This window comes from Brachyistius frenatus, unplaced genomic scaffold, assembly GCF_029030835.1.
Source record: "Brachyistius frenatus isolate BFR_SWC_R1_liver_20210118 unplaced genomic scaffold, ASM2903083v1 Contig_9, whole genome shotgun sequence".
Lineage (NCBI taxonomy): Eukaryota > Metazoa > Chordata > Actinopteri > Embiotocidae > Brachyistius > Brachyistius frenatus.
Genome location: NW_027210608.1, coordinates 1,527,960 through 1,549,141, shown reverse-complemented (window position 1 = coordinate 1,549,141; position 21,182 = coordinate 1,527,960). Strand labels below are relative to the sequence as shown.

General features: G+C 41.3%; 1 protein-coding gene across 1 annotated transcript in view; it reads left to right on the top strand.

The window, feature by feature from the left end:
* The first annotated feature begins 803 nt into the window (after positions 1 to 803).
* Positions 804 to 21,182, top strand: part of LOC138616179 (solute carrier organic anion transporter family member 3A1-like) — a 29,763-nt gene continuing 9,384 nt past the window's right edge. The window contains exons 1-2 of the mRNA XM_069690304.1: positions 804 to 1,395; positions 4,610 to 5,069. Of these exons, the coding sequence (XP_069546405.1) occupies positions 1,237 to 1,395; positions 4,610 to 5,069 (619 nt within the window). The 5' untranslated portion in view covers positions 804 to 1,236. The remainder of the gene's footprint in view (positions 1,396 to 4,609; positions 5,070 to 21,182) is intronic.

The following is a 21,182-nucleotide window of genomic DNA, read 5'->3' as shown; positions in this document are numbered from 1 at the left end:
TCCAATCAATGGTGATGGGTCAGTTATGAGAGCAGCAATGCACAATAGAGGGAAACAATCTAAGGTCATTTTTCCTACTTTGTTTAATACATACAGTGTTTAATAAAACCTCTCTGTGCATCACCTTCCATTCGTCCACTTTTCTCTCTGTTTGATCTTCCATGACATATTGGACAAAAGTTTACATGAGTCTGCCACTTTTATGTGAATGAATGGTTGCTGTCAATAAAGTCTAAATTGACAGTCACTCCACTGCTAAGTGACAAAACGGGCTTTAACAGCATTGCCGGTCATGTCTGACTACTCGATATCAGAAAGGCTTGAATGGACCTCACCAGAGGTGAAGGAGAGTTAAAAAAAAAAAAAAAAAAGCATATCTGTCCAAAATAAGGCTGAATTATTGTGAGGAAGCAAGTGTGAGCACGTGTTCTGGCCTGAGGGCCACTAGGCGCTCTGCCCCATTGGATAAATCCCACAAGGACCATGTATGATGGTTTTTGAATATGGAAATCCGTTTCACAGGCGGTTGTGCTTGTGTTGCAGTATTTATCTGCAGCACAAGATTCTTGGTTAATGACCAGCAGTGATGCACGCCCAGATTTGTCACTGTGTGGATATGTATAACTACACAACTAACACTGCTGCTGCTCCTGTTCTGATGAAATAATTAATAAACTGAAAGTCTGCGCAGGTACAGGATTATCTAAGGAAGCGCGTTGAAACAGAGGGGGAGGAACTCAGAGAGACAGAGAGGGGGGAGACAGTGAGGTAACAGCTCTCGTTGTGCTTTGGTCGATATATGGGAGGAGCATCATACAGCGCTTTACAGGACGCAGAGCTGCAGCTCGGAACCGGGATCGGAAACCAAAACCAGTCGGCACCGGCGCTGGGTGGAGATAGGCTAACATCCCGGATGTGGTGAAACGGCGTCCTGTAGTTCTACGTCGGGTATTAGAAGCCGTCATACATATACATGCGTAGCCTACGTATTTAAATATGATGTAGCCGATTCGCACTGGCTGGACAGGCGGTGAAGAGAGGTCGCTGACGGACTGCGCGTAATGCTGAGTGGACAGCAGCATTTCTTGCTGTATATTCCAGCCTAGACGGGCTATTGACACGAGATTCGCACTTCTCCTGCAGTGCAGCTCGTCATCATCATAACCAGATGCTTTCCGCCGGACCGGACCCGTTCAGTTTCATGCCGTCCAACCCGACCGGAGCCTGAGCCGAAGGATGCAGGTTAAAAACCAGATCTGCACCGAGCCGAGCAGCACCGACGACCCGGAGCAGGATGACAACCAGAAGAAAACCTCGTGTTTTTCCAACATTAAGATCTTCCTGGTGTCGGAATGTGCGCTCATGCTGGCACAGGGCACCGTGGGCGCCTATCTGGTGAGTTTCACGGGCACCGCGTTGATCTGACGGAGCGTCGTAACTCTGTGTTTCTCAGGTATGATCGGGTTAACGCAGCGCCCTTCAGACCGGCACAGGCAGACAATGAGTAACGATGCGGCGCTTCAGCTGATGCGGTTAATAGTCACATTATTCTGATCACATTAGTATAATCACATCCTCCAGTAAGCACGGGACGCGGTGCTTTCAGTGATTGATGACTTGCTGCGTATTATCCATCAAGGCCTATGCGCCATCTGCATGACACAAAGCGCGTCACAGCGGCCGTAGGCTCCACGTTGTTTGGGAAATTCGCTACACGTTAGATGGATGGTCTGATGGAGAGCGGGTTACGAAACAGTGGTCAGGAGGTCCATCCAACCTGCCGGCTCTGCTGCACTCTCTGCACCCATATGCCTCAATAATGCAGGAGGCCTTTGACACGGGAGGATACAGGCCTAAGAGATGACGTGATCTCCACAAGAGACAAGAGATTTTTTTTGTGTGTGTGTATATATATATATATATAAACTCCTTCTTCCTGTGACACTTATTTTAAAATGATGTGCTGTGTTTTTTTTCCACTGCATGAAAGATAAGCAGAAAACAGAATGGTAAAATTAAAATTAATGAAAACAAAATAAAATGCCAACAGAATCATTGATGCAGAGGTTAAAATGAATGCATTTGAAACTGCTTTTTGTGGCTTTTGCAATTATTTTCTCTTTGTGGTGAAGCCAAATCCTCAACCCCAGCAGTTACAACATCTACCTATAGTTGGCTCACAACCACTTACTCTAAATCTCTATAAAAGAAGAAAGATGCAATTGTAATCAGGTTTGTTTGTCTGATCTGAGCCAATTCCCCTGATATGTGTCAGCACAGGCCTGATACTATAAATAACTGTAAGGTTCATAATAGGATGGGGCTGGAAGTTATTTTTAATGAGCTCAGGGACGCAGTGTCTTTACACCTGTCTTCTAAATATACCACGAAACGTGTGGATAATGAGAAATGCTTCTATGAGCTTTGTCAATTCAACACAGGGAAGTCATTTTGAAAGCGGCAAGGTCAAAGGTCAGTGGCTTGACCCTGATTATATACCTTTTGATTGCTGGTTTGAAATAAGGGCTTGTTTTGAAAAAAATCTGTAAGGAAATGCTCTTCCATGATGTTTGTTTGACTCTGCAGCTTGGCAGATACGCCACTGAGTTGGTTTTAATGTGTTTGGCAACAGTCAGACATTTTAAAGTCCTTTCTTTTTTATTTTTTTGAAGACTGAAGGGAAACTTCCAAACCAAAAACTGCACATTTAGCAAATCCCTCTGCAGATAAAAGCACCATAAAAGCCGTGCCTACGCTCTCTTAAAATACTGTTTATCATCCCTTTTATTCTCTATTTCTTTAGTTTTCAGCTGCTTTCCTGATTCACATTTTGCATTTCTTTTGTTTTTTCTTTTGCTCAGTGACACAACACCTTTCTTTTGTCTGTAAACATTGGACTGAATTGGACTAAAATGGCTTCATCTGTAATATAAAAGGTGCAAAGTGTCTGTTCTCTTTGCGTGCTGTATGAGGCAATACATAAATCTCAAAGGACCACTGAGTAAATCTGAGCCCCGTCATCTGGACCCACTGACCTCTGTCATATTTACTCCCAATTTATACTCTATGACTCTTTCTTTTTATAAGTTGAGCGTTCAGTAAATGTAAAATGATTTAAACTAGTATTGAGACATGCTTGTGTAACCTCTTGTCTGCCTCCCATCATCTGGTTACAGAACTAGGTTAGTGTTCCACAGTTGAAATAATTGACCTCTTAACTTTCATCTTACTATTTTAGAAGTGAATTACAGCTTGTTCATCTTATTTTGAAAGATGGTTAGTTTTATGGAGGGCTGTTCAGACACCTCCAGTGGTGTTTCTCCAAGGACAGTTCCAGTACAGCACCACATGCTGCGCACAGGACATGCTGTACTGGCATGGTAACCTACTAGCATACATACAATCCATAGCTTTTTCACAACCTGTGCTAGCAGTCGTCTTTTTATCAGGATACCTTTTAAAAGGCAAGTTGAAGTAAGATTAAGGTAAATCTTTCTCTCTTAAATATCAGAAATGGTCTCCAGTCTTTTTCTATGCCGGAAAAGCTGAAACTATTTTTCGATTGATTAATTAGTTGATTGACAGAATCTGTTAGTTATCAGTTGTTTTGATAATGCAATTTCTAGCAGAAATACCAAACATGACTTCCAATTTCTTCATGAGGATTTGAAGTTTATCTTTGCTGTGATAGTCCACATCTTTTAGAAATTTTAACGGGCATTTTTACATGATATTGATTAATCAAAAACTAAAATGATCACGAGTTGCAGCCCTACTAGGTAATAAACAAGGCAACAAAAAAAATTGTCAGATTTTTCAATGGAGTTTGGTGTGACAGGACAAACAGGATAAACAACACAGCAGAAGGATGAAAGATTTTCCATGATCAACTGAGTTCCCCTCGTTGGTGTGCATGAAGAAATCCTCTTTTTTTTTTTTTTTTTTTATCTGGAAATGCTTTAAGAAGTCGTTGGGTTTCTGCTTTACCCTTTGCTCTTGATGAATGATTAATACAAGTTTAAAATAACTTCTGACCAGCCATTTACCCTCAGTCCTGTAGATGATTCAGCACACAGGGAGCCAGTTCATCACTTACACACCCAGGATTCAGCTGCTACGGTGGTTTTGTGCGTAATTAGAACAGCGGCATGAGGTTTCTTGCCTCAAGCCACACACATGCACATATCTCCTTCTCTCAAGTTGGCATCAGACTTGCCTCAGGGTTGTTTTTGGGAGGACGGTGGAGGAGTATGAGGATGAAAATGTTGGAAACAGTCCACTCTGCAGAGGATCTCGGCAACTGTGTGCCGTCAACAGGTCACTGAGCTATGAGGGAGTGGCAGATGGCTGGGTTTCCAGATTCTACTGTAAAACACATGAAGCTAAATGCTCTTATTGTTGTTTATTATTACACAAACATTTGAATGGGATGGAGTATATAAAAACTGTATACTCCCATGACACCAAGCCCAGAAATGATATAGCTCAGAAATGATCTGAAATCCAGTCTAAACCCGCCTTTAACACGTAGAGGGTTGCTGTGACGTTATCGGCTGCTAGTTGTAACATTTGTTCTTCGTCTGCCTCCTTGTCTCTCCTTTTCTGCCAGGTGAGCGTTCTGACCACTCTGGAGAGACGCTTCAACCTCCAGAGTGCCGATGTGGGCGTCATCGCCAGCAGCTTCGAAATCGGCAACCTGGCTCTCATCCTGTTCGTCAGCTACTTCGGCGCCAAGGCCCACCGGCCACGCCTGATCGGCTGCGGCGGGATCGTCATGGCTTTGGGGGCGTTGCTATCCGCTCTGCCGGAGTTCCTGACTCATCAGTACGAATACGAGGCCGGGGACTCGTGGCACGCTGAGGACGGCAGGGACGTCTGCTCCAACAACACTAGGTCAGAAAACCGAGACTCTGGGTTTAAATGTGGCAACCGAGCCAACACCAACATGATGTACCTTCTGCTGATCGGAGCCCAGGTTCTGCTGGGCATCGGGGCCACACCTGTGCAGCCTCTGGGAGTGTCCTACATCGATGACCATGTCCACAGGAAGGACTCCTCACTGTATATAGGTGAGTCACATGGATGTACTGTACAGGTAAAACATAGGAGGTGATTGTCATGGATGTTTTTGGATAGCCAGTTTTAGAAATGCTCAGTGCATGAAAAATCTAACAGAATCCTTAAAGGGATAGTTAAAACATCAATATGTGTACATTATATTTAGAATACCTTTTACTTTGCTGTCCGACTGCCCTTTCCGATGGAGAAGTGGAGCCATTATGGTCCTTCTTCAAAGCCACCAGACTCTAGAGACAAAAACTATAATTTTACCTTGCGCAACACAGCAATTGCTGGTATACCGCCGTCTCAATCGGTTAATTTGTTTGTGTTATTGTGTGACTTTGGTGTTAGTTTAGATCCAAACTAACTTGCTAAACCACTGTAAAAGTCACACATTAACACAAACTAACTAAATGATTGAGGCAGCAGTTTGGAAAGAGGTGGGAGCCTAGCAGCACGTAACTTCCCGTAAAAACACATCTTTTCATATTTACATTTCTTTTTGTTTAAACAAAAGAGATAAAGGCAATAATTATTTTTTTCCCACAAGTCATTATGGTGCCATTTGCTAAATTCACACCTGATCAATCTTCTGGTGGTCCTTCTGAAAATAATTCTATGATTAATTAAATATTAGGCCTCAAACAGCTGCATATTTTGGAGTGTACCTGCTTTGATTGACAAGTCTGGGGTGTAGTCGGTCAGGTGGGATGGTGCAGTGCTCCTTGTGTCCACAGTCAGATCGATTCAGATCTATCGCTTGCTCCTCCCCAGCTCATCCAAATATGGTCTCTTTTTGCTCCAAAAAAACAAGATGGCGACGGTCAAAATACCGAATTTGAGGCTCAAAAATGGCAGTTTGCAAATAAATGGGTGACGTCAACGCTACTTACTGCTTGCTAATACTGAACTGAAATCATGAAAATGATGGATTGTGCTTGGTTGGAAGGTGTGGATTAATTTATAGTAGGCAAGCAATTTAACCTAACAATTATGATGAAAGTATTTGTTTGTTGTTGCAAATTGATGGACCAGTATCAAGCAGTTGCTCAGGTAAAGCCAGCAATATCCTTTGCTTATTTGTGTAACCACTAACAACAGCCCAAGAAACAGAATAAATAGTAAATCTAAATTTAAATGTGTATCATAATTGTGTGAATCTGAAGGTTCAAAAGAAAAGAAACTAGAGATGTGAAATCACAGAGTCCCTAAAGAGTTAGGCAGTGAGAGAAAGACAGCGAAGACTCCACTTTGCGTCGGCGGTTCTTAACCTCTGCGTCATCTATTGCAATCACTGAACGTACAACTTGTTGGGTATTATCCCAGACGTAATCTCCACAAAGTCATAATTAGTCATGATTTGTTAGACAAATGGTGAATGGTGGATGCTTTAAAAAAAAAAGTAATGTGGTTGGAAGCTGAAGCAAGTTGTTGGCGGGAGTATTAGCAGCAGGTGGTGGAGGAGCAGGTCAAAAACAATTCTTGCAGGACCAATGTATCCTATTATGTCAACCCAAAGAAGTATATAATGAATATATCTGTGATCTGATCATAGATCAGATTACTGGTGTCTTTGTCCTTAAAAATGTTTAAACTGTATGTCAGCAGGTTCACACACCAACTACTCAGTCCTCTCATAATTGGAGGGTCGATCAAAAAGTTTGGATTGTTTCTGTTGTGCATGAAGGGAGTAGAGCACATTAATGCGCATGGAGCTGGTGGAAACAATAACTTTTGCGTTCAAGTATTCCAAGTCACGTCGTTCGATCGACATCAGCATCTGAGTTACATGCATTTTTGTGACAACTGGTTTCTGCACATATATTTCACCATGGACCTAAAACTAGATCACAGAGAGAACATTAAATGTTGACTAAAATTTTGGGAAAACGGAGACGACGCAGGAAGCCGAATCGGTGAGTAGGGGCGGTGGGGAGCGGCCATTGTGTTGTAGTGGGCGAGAAACTGGCAGGATTTCAACACATGTTGAAAGAACCAAAGTGCCATTGGGATTGATTGATATTATGGGGCCCAAATTATGCCAAGAAAATCCAAACAGCCTGGACTGTTTAACCAAGACAGGTTGGGTCCATGGATTCATGCTGTTGACACCAAATTCTGACCATGGAAGAAATCGAGAATTATACCAGGCTATGTTTTTTTTTTACAGTCTTCAACTGTCCAGTTTTGGTGAGTCTGTGCCCACTGCAGCATCAGATTTCAGTCACCTTGTAGCCTTCTCCTCAGCTCCAACCAGTGTGGCCCTTTACCCCTAACCTCTCTCATCTATACGACACTTTCATCATCAGAAGTGCAGCCAACTTTAAGGTTTTTTTTTGCACCGCTCAGAGTACTCTAGAGACTGTCGTGCCTAAAAGTCCCAGGAGATCAGCAGCACATTACAGTGTTGCTGTAAGTGGCTTATTTATGCAAATTACATTTTTGGGACACTGGTAGGTGCAATATCAAAATTAACTTGTCTTTTAAAGGTTAGAGAAACAGTTCTGTGAACAGAGAATTACTGACCACTAATTTCTGTGTTGTCATGGTTGAGATGGAAATTGTGGGTCTTTATTCCCAACTTCAGCAAATGTTCACAGGCCAGCAGCAAAGGTTTGTGGTTATAGTTACAGCAACAGCCAAGAGGTCAACATAACACGCATTACAGCCTGTCCACCAAAATTGCCAAGGCAACAGTTCAGAGACAGTCGCTGAAGCTATGTGCCATTTCTGTGCTTCTCACCGCTCAGCGACCTGCTGGTAGCAGAGCTCCATCTGGGCAGATGGAGAGAGTGAGACACACCGAAGAGAGAAATAAAGGGAGAGACACATCGATCATGACTAAAATAAGGAATATAAATGTAAAAAAAAATAATAATTTCAGCCAAGAATCAAATATGATTTTCTTATGTGAACTGTGGTTCTTCTGTGACTGTGACTGGACACCGTTCATAGTACAATATTGAAGGCAGATGCTTTTTTTTTTAGCAGGTCAGACTGACGTGTCCTGTGAGTTTAATGCAACAGTGAACCTTATAATTGAGTCAGAGCCATGCGGAAAGCTCACCTCATCTAACTGGAGTCTCTGCATCTTCAGTGAGTTTAATGTGCTTCCATCAGGGCTGAGATATTAACTTTTTAAACAGATGTGATTCGACCTGTTATTTGCTGTGGTTGTGATATGTTATGGAGTGACAGTGACAACAACAGCATTGTTGCTGTTGTGTGTTAGTGTTTATTCATGTCTTCATGTACATATTGCATGTATTTTTACTCTTATTGACTGCTGACTGTGGGTCAAATTACCCCTCCAGGAGATTAAAGCTATGCTCTTCTCTACTTAAACAGGTGGGTGGGCAAAGCTGAAATAGTTGTGTTAAGTTGTGTTGTATAGCTTAATGTCATGTCTAATGTGGAGGCTGTCCACCCATTCAAAGGTTTTTCTCACATTAATATGAATTGCACTACAGCCGTTATCATAACAAGAGAGAAAAAGATGCATTTTTGATGAAGGATGTCTGTAAAAGTGTTAAAAGGTTTCAATAATTGTCCACTTTCAATTTTTGCAAATGAAAAAATAATGTTATCGGTTATTGGTAATTATTGGTCAGCAATTACCGATTAACTATTGGTCATTCTTATCAGTCCTGAATTTCCACATTGAGTGCGTCTTTAAAACAGAATTTGGGGAAAATTGTGAAATTTTCCAGCAGGATATAAAGTTCAGTTATTTTCTCATGCTCGTAAATCATTATCATACTAAACTTTTAAAAGATAAACAGAGGTGTTAACAACTAATCATGCACGGTTAGTGTTTGACTACCATGTGGCCAGTTGCCCCTCCTCACAGGCTCCTTGGCTAGTTGCGCTGTCCGAGGCCTGAGTTTCAGTGCAGACATCTTTGCATGGCGAGGAGGCCTGCGGTTTGTTCTGTGCACGCTTTGATCTGCACAGTCTCTGCCAGCAGCACTCAGGGTGGAGAGGAGGGAGGAAGGGATGGACAGAGGATGGAGGAAAGGGAGAGCAAACCAGGCGAGCAAAGCAGCCAACAGGCCACCCCCCCGCTTGGCGAGAAGCCAACTCATACCAGATGTCCGGTGTTGCATGTTGCACTTCATATTTCTTTCCTGTTTATAAAATGTAAAGGAATTCCCTCCACTTAACTAAATATGATTTATTAATCCTACAGTCTCTTATTTTGATGTGACAATGCATTCTAAAATGCCAAATTTATTGCTGATTCAAAAGAACGAAAGCAGTATAGGAGGGGGGGGGGGACATTTCTCATACAGCACATCCATCAGCTGGGCAGCTCAGTTCAGTGATCATCACTGTTGTCTGGTCATGCTGTCTGTGTAGAGTTCGCATGTTGTTCCTGTTTTGTTTAAATTTCCTTCAGTGTTTCAAAAACATGCATATTACACGACCTGGTCTACATATTTATACACTGAGATTAAATTCAAACTAAAGCCTTACACTAACAGCTGTCAGCTCTGTTAGCCTAATGCTGCTGCTAACATACTAACATGCTCACAAAGACAATGCTGAAGGCCAGTTCAGGACAAAGATTCTTGTCGAGATGATTTGAAGCACGCAGCAATATTCTGAAACCTGACACTTCACTCCAAATCAACTAGATGAGATGATGTACCGTTTCCAGAGCAGCGACTCTGTATTTCCATTTTAACTGCCGCCTTCTCTGGCTTTTTTTTCTAGCTGGACATAATCTGTAGCGTATCACAACATAAATGAAGATAGTTATACTGATTTATTTGTAACAGTTGCATTTTAAATAGTGATTAAATGATCAAAAACGTGAAAAATCAAGATGGTAGACAATTTGGAGCCTCTCATGATTCATGGAAGACCCAGGGGGGCTAATGCAGATTTGTGCCATGAATTGGAAACTGGGTTTTGTCAATTTCTACTACCTACTAGAGCAGTTCCATTATTTAGAGAAGTTGGTGTTTTCTCTAAACATTAATCACATGCCTTACGCTGTAAAACTGACCACTTGCAACAGGACAAGCCGAGCGACAGGCGACACCGTCAGCTGGCTGGAGTCGAGCTGTGAAGGGCCACCGAAGCTCCTTTTCTCTGGTCTGAACTTGACATTGTCATGCTGAAATGACCAGTGTGTATGGTTTCATGGCACCTAACAGTGAAGTGGCAGATTGCAATCAACCGAACACTCCTCGCCCCCACCTCCTCTTCCAAGTGTACAGAAGCCATGAAACTCCCATAGAAGGTGCGTTTGATCTGTGTGTTACAGAAGAGGCCCCACTGCTTACGTAGATGTGACACAGCGATTCAGGGGATTACACAGATGCCAATAGAGCTCCTAAATCCTACACACTGGTCCTTTGACAGATGTTGTGTCTACCGTCTGCACCGTCTCAGTTTAGCATGTCAGAATGCTAACATTTAGCACGAGGTTGAGCAGAAACCAAAGTATTTGACAAACTTTGTCCCGATGATGGTGTGAAGGCAATCCATTAAATAATGATCAACTGCAAAAAATATGAACAAATAGTAGGCTACAAATAGTGGCCAGATTTCTGACAGACAAAAACAACTGAGTAACCAAGGATGTCCCCTCGCCACTGAAGTAACACCGTTTCCTGCTTTTTTTCCCCTAGTTTTTTCAATTTGTAAATGTGTATGAATTACTTTATGGACTTAAATACTGACTCTGATTTGTTATCAAGTCTATTATACAGTATGTCCTGGCTCAAGCTGGCTCCCATCTCTGTTATCTGTCTCCGTTCTCCGTTTTTTGACAACCCAGGACTGATGATCGCCATGGTTACCTCCTACAGCGTGACTGCTGTTGTGGCTTGGTAATTGCACGGAGCCTGGTTTTTACTCGGTATGTTCTCGGACATGTTGATGTGCTGCTCAGTCCTTCTGCTGCTTCCTTTCTCTGGTCTCAAGGCGGTGGCATCGTGAGACACGCCTGACGTGTGAAGGCATATTTCCATTGTAAGAAACCTCCCTGAATAATGCAGCCAACAGACAGGCAGTTAGGAGTAGTTTAGCAAACATCTAACCAGATGATTAAACATTTAAGCAGCAGCTCTCCACAGGCTTTCTAACAAACCAGGTGATTGAAAGAAAGGCTGCTCTCTTGTGGCCACATCTTCACCCGCATTTAGCGCATTAGCAATTAACACAAAGTAATGGTAATGTCTGGGTGAGTAGGGGACAAATTTAAACCTCAAACCGATGAAGATTCAACCTCTGGGAAACATGAACATCAGTACAAAACTTTGGGCCAATCCGTTCTGTAAAGGCTTTGTTGTGTTTCACTGGACACATCTAAACTTTGCTGCTATCTGAGGACCACAAATGTCATGGTAATCGAACCAGGAGCAGAGGACTCATCACCGGCTGCATTTTTAGTATATGCACAATATGTTGCGTGTGTGTGCATGCTGGATTAATCAATTGATATTACAATGTGTCCGTGTCTATCTAATATTTAAAGTCTTGACCTCGTGGCTTGTTTTGGTCAGCTGTGATACATTTCTGATGTGAGTAGAAAATGGCTTCCTACAGAAAGACTAAAGCTGCTCTTTAGCTCGGTGGACTGTTCTGTCCGAGTCAGATTGTAATTGTATTATTGATTGCTGTCCACTGCTTGACTGATACCCCAGGCGAAGGCAACCAGCCCTCCTATCTATTGTATCCCTCACAGAGGGTCTAACAGAAAAGCAGCTATTTAATTAGCGTATTCATGCTCTGTGCTGTTTTTCTTTTTTTCTTTTTTTTAACAATAACGTTCCCCAAATAATTTCTGCTTTACATCCTGATGGGGGTTCAGCATGTGGTGCTGTGTAAATGTTTGTATCTCGGTAATAGAAGATGTAAATCTTGTTCTACACTGTAAACACTTTGGTCTTTTGTGTGCTGCACAGTAACGTTACTCTGGGCTCTTCAAAGGCCTCCAGCTCTACTCAGTTTCTGTGCATTCTCATTTTATCTTTCATCTTTAAATAAAGCTTCACAGAAGCACATTAATTTTATACCACACAAGTGACGTGTCTCCAAGGAGGACGCTTTCAAACTGTTGGTTAGTCTACCACACGGGGTCCGGACCAGGGACTGTATATAAAAGTGGACGTAGCTTCCGGGTCTGAAAAATTAGGTTGATGCTGAAGAGCCTTAAGCTGCAATACCACCGAGTGCCACTAGAGGTTGGCTCCAAAAAGGCTCCGGCTCCTTCGACTCCCGTTCATTAAATTCACAGCCACGTTTTTTTCACTAGTCATTTTGGTGTTGTTATCTAAAGTCGCTCCTTCTTATTAGTTTTCTGGCGGTCCATCTGAAATGAATGAATTCGAAAATAAGCCTCAAAAAGTTGTGGTTTTGAGGGCAGGTCTGTTTGATTGACAGGCCTGTGGTGCAGTCATGTTACGGCTATCGGTGGGCGGGACTTAGTATCGTCGGGTTTCTAATCAGACCGAATCCGATCCACCACTCGCTTCCCTTCAGCTCGCCCAAATATGGTCACTTCTGGCTCCAAACCCCTCCGAACTAGCAAGATGGCGCCGGCCAAAACCCAAACTCGAGGCCTCGTAACATCCAGTCACAAACCAATGGGTTTGGTTGCCGCTCGGTCCAGACTAAAATATGTCTCAGGGTTCACTACATTCAGGATGAATTGTACAGATTTTGATATTGTCACAATAAAGTTCGCATTTGTGGTTTCTGAGTCAAATCTCTCAAAAACGAAGGGATTTGTTTCACGTGTTCATGTTTCCCCTCACGATGGATTGTAACAACTTTTGAAACCTCTTAATTTTCATCTGATAGGTCAAACTATTATTTTGTGCAATTGTTTAGTTCACGACTAAATAATTCCAAAGGTGCATTCCCATCAGTCCCAGCTGCACAAGTTGGCAACCATGCTAACATGTTTAACTCAGTCGATGCTACACATCAGCATGTCAGGATGCCGACTTCGTCATTTTGTCAAAGCTCTTCTGTACCAAAGTACAATCTTATAAAAACCGTAAACCCCAGCCTTGTTATTAGCGCGTAGTTAGTCATGATAACCATCATATTTTTGTCTCACTGGGTTAAAAAAAAGTTTGCTCAGTCGGTGAGAAGTGTGACTAATGAGAACACCCCAGTTAGATCTTCCTATTATCAAGTGAAAGCGTGCAGTAAATCAGCGTGAACCGCACCACAACAGGAGTGTTTCACGCCTGCAGCAGAGTGCTAAATGGCAACAACAATACAGCAGATTACAGCGCAGAGCTGTGCACTAACCTACAATACATGAAGTACAGGGAGAGCAGCCTCTAAGCCGGTGGAGTCCAGCTCTGTAGCCGCTGGGTCAGCTTCTCTCTTCTTCATATCTTAGCTTCTATTCATCGCTGTAACGCGTCTAATGAAGCGGTGTGAGGCTGCAAGTCGGGAGTCCACTGCAGCAATTTTTCTTTTTCTTTTTTTTTTTTTACTCCACTGGAGTTATTACTCTTCCACCGTAGGACAACAGAGGAAGGAACGGACGCTGACTCAGCACACGCTGTCCGCTCAGATCGGCCCGGGCTGTTTTATATGTGCACCTTTTAGGAGCACCTTTGCCAAGATACAAAGAGCCAGCGATTGAACTATGCCATAATGTGAGTCTGAGTGTGAAATTATTCATGTGCTGGCAGGGTGAGCAGGTAGAGGAGCCTTGTTCCTCACAGTGTGACCTTGCCTCTGCTGCATTCGTTACTGTTCGTTACAAAGACATATTATTAGATTGGATGACCATCAGCTTAAGTACGACTTTCATGCCCTTTGAGTGTGCCATTTTTCTTTGCAGTTTTTAGACAAAGGTCAATGGTCACTATATTTATAACAAACACTGACTACAATGTAGATTGAAATTGTTTTACAAATCAGTTTAGTACTATTGTATTTGTGATAATGGAGTTAAAGATGCTGTAAAGTAGAAGTGAAAATGAGTTTTAAGGTCATCACACCACAGACGTATGGGTTGTTAACTACCCATCCAAATTTAAATGAAAAAAAAAACACAGACAAGTTTGTTAAATTAGGTATTAGTTTGAAATAGTGAGAAATCAGCAGTTTTCCCTGCTCTGAGACTGGGGGGGCGTGTCCTGAAGGAGCTGAGGCTCCGCCCACTCACTGGAAGGTGTTCAGTGTTCAGTATGACAGTCCTGTGGCTGCAGTTCTTTTCCCCACTAAGCAGTCTGTCAGACATCCAACCTCTCGGTGACTTTATGCATGATGTCCCACTGGTCCTCTGTCTCTCTGGTGGACGGAGCAGCCTGCTTTATGAAAACAGAATAGAATCAGAATTTATTTGTCCAATGAGTGAAACATACAGATGCAATCAAATCCAGCTTGTCCCCCTGATCTGTAACACAGGAAGTAAAACTGGACACCAGAGACAGCAGACAGTGAGTCTCCAACTACTTCTAACGCACCTGCATTACAATAGTGGAGATAATAAGAGAGGAGTTGATTTAGTTCTGTAACGACTGCAACATGAACAACGCTGCATTACATCACATGTCAATTCATTATATTACATGTCAATTCATTACATCACATGTCAATTCATTATATCACATGTCAATTCATTACATCACATGTTAATTCATTACATCACATGTTAATTCATTACATCACATGTCAATTCATTACATCACATGTCAATTCATTACATCACATGTTAATTCATTACATCACATGTCAATTCATTACATCACATGTCAATTCATTACATCACATGTTAATTCATTACATCACGTCAATTCATTACATCACGTCTATTCATTACATCACATGTCAATTCATTACATCACATGTTAATTCATTACATCACATGTTAATTCATTACATCACGTCAATTCATTACATCAAATGTTAATTCATTACATCACGTCTATTCATTACATCACATGTCAATTCATTACATCAAATGTTAATTCATTACATCACATGTCAATTCATTACATCACATGTCAATTCATTACATCACATCAATTCATTACATCACATGTCAATTCATTACATCACATGTCAATTCATTACATCACATGTTAATTCATTACATCACATGTCAATTCATTACATCACATGTCAATTCATTACATCACATGTCAATTCATTACATCACATCAATTCATTACATCACATGTCAATTCATTATATCACATGTCAATTCATTACATCACATGTTAATTCATTACATCACATGTCAATTCATTACATCACGTCAATTCAAACTTTGAACCTGCTCAGGTTGAGCAGACAGTCTTTCTCTTCCACTGATATCCTCCTCCTCCTCCTCCTCCATCTCCACCTCCACCTGCTCTCTGCAGCCTCCTGCATGTAGTCGGGTTCGTTTATCCGGACCGGTACCGGTACATGTAACCGAGAGGGTCGGTGATTGTAACGTTACACCGGAGTACAAAAACAACAATCCTCATTAATCGGGAGGACTAGATCTCCTCTGGTCCATGTTTACCATCACCCTGACATGTAAAATACAGAGTTACATATATTATAGTCCTTATCGGAGCTTTATTGAGACGCATAAAACAATCCGCGGTTATCGGAGCATTTTCCTCTGAACTCTGCTACGAGCTCAATAGAAGCTAATTAGCACGTTAGCTCCCATTTCATGAAAATAAAGTTCTTCTACACCGAATAAAATCACGTTAGCGGTTTGCACCGCAGACTAAATATAGCAGAGTTACTGTGGAAAAGTTATCTAGTATAATTATAACAAGGACAGAACTTACCCTGAGTAGTGGACTGCCGGCGGCGGTGAACGGTGCCGGTGTGTCTGGAGAGTGAACGGCCGAGAGGACGATGGTCAGTTCAGCTCTGCGCTGCAGGAGGAACGGTGCGTCCGTGAGCTCCGTCCGTCTCCGGTGGAAGTTGGTGAAACTATCCTTCCTGAAATGGTCCCTGTTGAGGCGGCTGTTGGTGTTAATCCTAAAGTCTCCTTTAGCGAGACTCTTCACAAAATCAATCCACCTCTTTTTCCTTCATCAGTAGGGAATTTAAATAGCGATGCAGCGCTAGTTTGGAGGTTCTTGCTTCCAGGAAAGATTCCCTTGCGGGTGGAGGGAGACGTCCTGTAGCAGCTGGCTGATGTACAATAACAATCTGACTACGTCAGGAGTAGAACTGAAGTCCAGTGGGATGACCTCTTATGCAAATGAGCTCCAGGCTTTTATAGCGTTTCACGGTGTGAGAGGAGGAGCCATGCAGAAGGTTATATAAACCAGCTCTGCGGTAGCTCGGTGACGTACTGAAGTTACCTTTTACCTTCGCCTGAAAAAACCTGAGCTGAAGACGATGAGGATGAGAAACTGTTTAACGGTCTAACTCTACATTTCAGTGCGACAAAGTTTTCAAACGTTGCACATGCTTTCAGCAACTCATTTAACACGTATGTAATGTATTGAGAAGCAAATCTTGGAATTTGCTGTACAGTATCTTTAAGACTGTCCATGCTTCCCTCCACTTACTGCCTGTTTGTACATCAGTGATCAGTTAAACAGAAGCCCTGGTATATAATACGGGTGTAATCAGGGCTGTGTTGCAATTTAGGACACTCCTCATATTTCTTCACATTAGATTTAAGGGGTCTTATCTCAGTGGTTGGTATTTTATGGGCCGATTGCAGTGTTTTATAAGTAGTATAAGAGTGGAGTGTTCAAATAAATACTTTTTGGTAAAAAACAAACAAACTGTGAATTTGGTAAAAATTGCTGGGAAATAAAATTTACATGAAATGTAATATATGTATCATTTGACTAAATTAAATAAATCCGAAATAAGATATGATAAATATAATTTACTTTTTTTTTTTTTTATAATATAGAGATGTGGGTCCAACACTTTTTTTTATTGTTTTGTGTGAATTTATCCCAATTTTTTTCAGACTCTGACATTGTAATAATATTGTATGTTGGTAAAGACTTTGAAAGAAAATTTTAGATTTTCCTTATGGACAGATATGTTAGTATATTAATATAATGTCTAATATTATTAACAGATTTTTTTTAATGTACATAGACTGATGTGGATACTGGAACCATATTTTTTCGTACATGTTATGTCAATACTAATATTTCAGGCACAAGCCTGTCAGGTCGGGCCATGTTGCAGACCTATATATTATACAGTATATAGTGCTGAGCTGTCTCACATCCACTACGAGCTCTCTGCATAAGTGGAGTGTCTCTACCTGCCATCTCCAAATGTTCAGCTCAGATAGACGATGACCAACCTGCTCTCTATCTCCCCAAAGTGTTTGTGCTTTAAAAACAATTCTGAAAATTATACATTTCTCTTACAGTTTTTCTTCACTCATCTGGTTTCACGTGACACAGTTATTATGCAGACAGCCTTATGTGGCAGGAATAAACCTTCCTCTGTTGTGTTTGTTAGTAAGACTGTATTAACGTGAGCTTGATCTCCAGCTCCTCTGATGTCTGCGTTCACTGTCAGTGCTCAGACACAGCAACATCAGTCCGCTGTTTTTTCACAAGAACAATGGAAGTCTCTGGAAATATTTTATAGTGCGCAGCATCGAACAGAGCCGCCGGTCGAGCTCTTTGCTTTGGCAGATTTAACTCTTTCATGTCAACCAACCATCTTCTTATACCTTTTATACCTACTATTTTTTTAAACCTAGAAAGGATAAAAAAATATACCTGGGTATAAAACTTTATATTACCTTTGTGTGTCAGTACAGCAGCATCTGTTGCATCAGTTCATCCGTGTGCAATCTCAAATTAACGAGTTGATTCCAAAATAATCAAACATGACTGAGAGCACTGTGTAAATAAATGGGTAGTTTTTTTAGTCGGTACCACAATATACACAAAATGGCCATTAATAAAATGCACTCCAAAATATGTAGGGAAATACATTTTTGTATTTGACATTTAAATGAAAAACTGTTAACAATAGATTCATATTTCACTGTACTGTTAACATACTTATGGGTATAAATATATATATTTTTAGATATCCATATATAAATACATGCAGTTATATATTATTTGTACATAAATAGGCAAAATCAAATCTAAAGTCATCTCTATTGTCTCAACAGCAAAAACATCAGTTTCACTGTTAACCTACTTTTGGAGGCCACAGTACAGTAGGTAGTGTAAACTGGATGAGGTCGAGATATTTCATCATAAACTTCATGTTATTTTTCCCAAAATGGATGTAACGTATCTTATATTTCGAAAGAAATTTTATAGAATATACAAATAATGTTAATTTCCTTACTGCACAAGCTTGGTCATTATTTAAATCAGCTGGTTGCTGGATTGTTTTAATTGTAATGAAAAGAGAGACGGTCATCTCTATAGCTGTGTATTATCACTCTGAAACACTAGTTTTATAGTGGTGACAGACCTGCTGTACCTTACTCTCCTGATTGCATGTACCAGAGCCATCAATCCTCCGACATATGCAGCTCCACTGTAGCTCATCTGAAGACAGTGAAAGGTTTCCATCCTCGGTTACACTCAGGCAGAACTGCAATCACTGCAAAGTCAATAAGTCCTGACAGATTTACATTCAGCCTCTAATGAGCAATCAAAAGTTAAACCAATCCTGTGTCAGAGGTGTCATTATTTTAAAGAAAGTTTTTAAGAATGTGTGCACGTCATCAAATAAGTCAGGCAGCGGATGATGTTGCAAAATGTGTGACATCACAACGCAGCAACTTAAATTTCAAGTAAAGTTCAAAGTTGATTTTTTTTCATTTTGCATTCCTGCTTTGAGTTTTTGTCTTGCACAGGATGTTAAACATTTCTGTAATATTAGTGTTTACACTTTTTTTTTACTGGCTTTCGACTTCATCTTTGTGAATTTTAAATTAGATTCATTGGTCTTATTTTATTTATTACTTCTGAAACTCATATTCTGTGCAACCAGATCCTATGCTGAGTCTATTATAAATTAAAATGTATGCACATTATTATAATTTCACATAGACACATAAACACAATCTTTCTGTAAGAAAATATGAGTCAAAACAGTACAATATTTTTTTTAATCATTTTTGTATATTATAAATCAAATTTGTAGTGTGATAATGGCAATATAAGACTTAATGACATTATACCTACGCTTTGTAACGACACGATGCATGTTACATGTTTAACTTGCGCACAACAAAAACTATGAGCACGGCTGAAAGCGGCTCCATCGTGATGGAGTTCGTCTCAAAAAGGGGCGACTTTAGTCATGTGGAAGTAGTTTAGTTACAAAAAATCATATATACAACAAACCAAAGTAATCTGTTAGTTTGTGCATAATATTTGAAGGCAAACTGCTTTGTTTATACTGACACATAAAACTATAACTCAGGTTATTTTGCGATGTTATGGTCTTGAACGATAATAAAATATTTTCATTATTTTGTCAAGAACATTGTTATCACAGAAATACCCTGAAATCTTGTGATATCAATAGTTTTCACTCGGCACCTTTTAGAGTACGGTTAGAGCCTCCGTACCTCACTACACAGATTCTTCCACTGCCGTGAGCCCTCAGCCTCGTCTCCAAGGAAATGGCCTCGGATGTACCAACTGTTGAGTCCAGACAGCAGACTGGCATCAGTCCTGAATGGTTCTCTTGATGGCTGTCTAGCAGCCGTGCTAAAGGATCATGAGCTTTCCATCCTCCTTTCTCATGGCACAAGAGAGCTGAACACACACCTCTGTCATCATACTTTCTGCTGCTGTTGTCATCAGCTGTTTCTCTTTGAAGTCTGCTCCGGGCTCTCACCTTCGTCTCATGTAACGGGACACAGTAAAGCTGGTTGTACCCACAATGACGTTTTACATCAGATTGGCTGAAGTCCAACATTTCCTGCTGGTTCGCTGCCACGTGTGTGTGTGTGTGTGTGTGTGTGTGTGTGTGTGCGTGCGTGCGTGCGTGCGTGCGTGCGTGCGTGCGTGCGTGCGTGCGTGTGTGTGTGTGTGTGTGTCAGCCTCCCTGCATCACATTCATTATGGATTAGTTGTCCTGCGTTTGTCTGTGATTTGACCCCAGTGGAAGACAGAGGAGGAAGGCTAGTCATTAGTTGGACGTTGAACCGTTGCTGCTGTAACCCCAGACCTCCTCGATCACCTGACTCGATCAGTGACTGCTGAAATGAACACAGATGACAGAGAGGTGGCCTATTGGCCAGGGTCAGTTATGTTAGAACAGCATATCTTAATGGAAATGATATGTTAAGTTAGTAATCTGATGGGACTCACTGATGGTCATGTATGTCTTTGCTTTGGAGGCACGCCTCATGTACAGTCATGTGAAAACATTAGTGTTTCATGTTCCATTGCTGGCTTTTTATTAACATATTTGGTCAAGCCAGCATCTGCACCTGCAGATAAAGATGGTATACTTGAATAACCCCGCAAAGAAAATTTGCTATTTCAATATTTACTCCACAAAAAAAAATATCAATAACTGTAAAATGAAATACACTCCTGCCCAGAAGCTAATATTTCCCTCTTTAGCAGAGATAACTTCTTGTAAGTGTTTTGCACATAACTGTCCTCCTGCCACTGACATGAGACTGATGACATTTTTCACCACTTTCATGCATGTTTGAGAGTTTTCTTTTCTACCTTTTACTACTTTGTACTTAAAGTACAATATTGTATAGATATAGATTTTTATGCCTGCAAAGAAATGCATTCATAACACCAGTCCGCCTTCACATTCATCACTGACGATAACCGCAGGACTAATCTTTAGATCGCTCGCACAGAAATTGACTGGCGCTCTCATTCAGTTTGGAGGGAGCTGCACCTCCCTACTCTGGCTTCCATTATTAGCAGTCAGGCTAGTGGAGCTCACACCTATTGTTCCACTTACCACCAGCTTGGATCACAGATTAACTGACACACACACACACACACACACACACACACACACACACACACACACACACACACACACACACACACACACACACACACACACACACACACACACACACACACACACACACACACACACACACGGTGCGGTCTGATGCTTTATGGAAACCTTTCAGCCTCTGGGCTGAAGCTGGGCCGCTTTTTGCACTCAAGAGAAAGTCAATCAGAGTT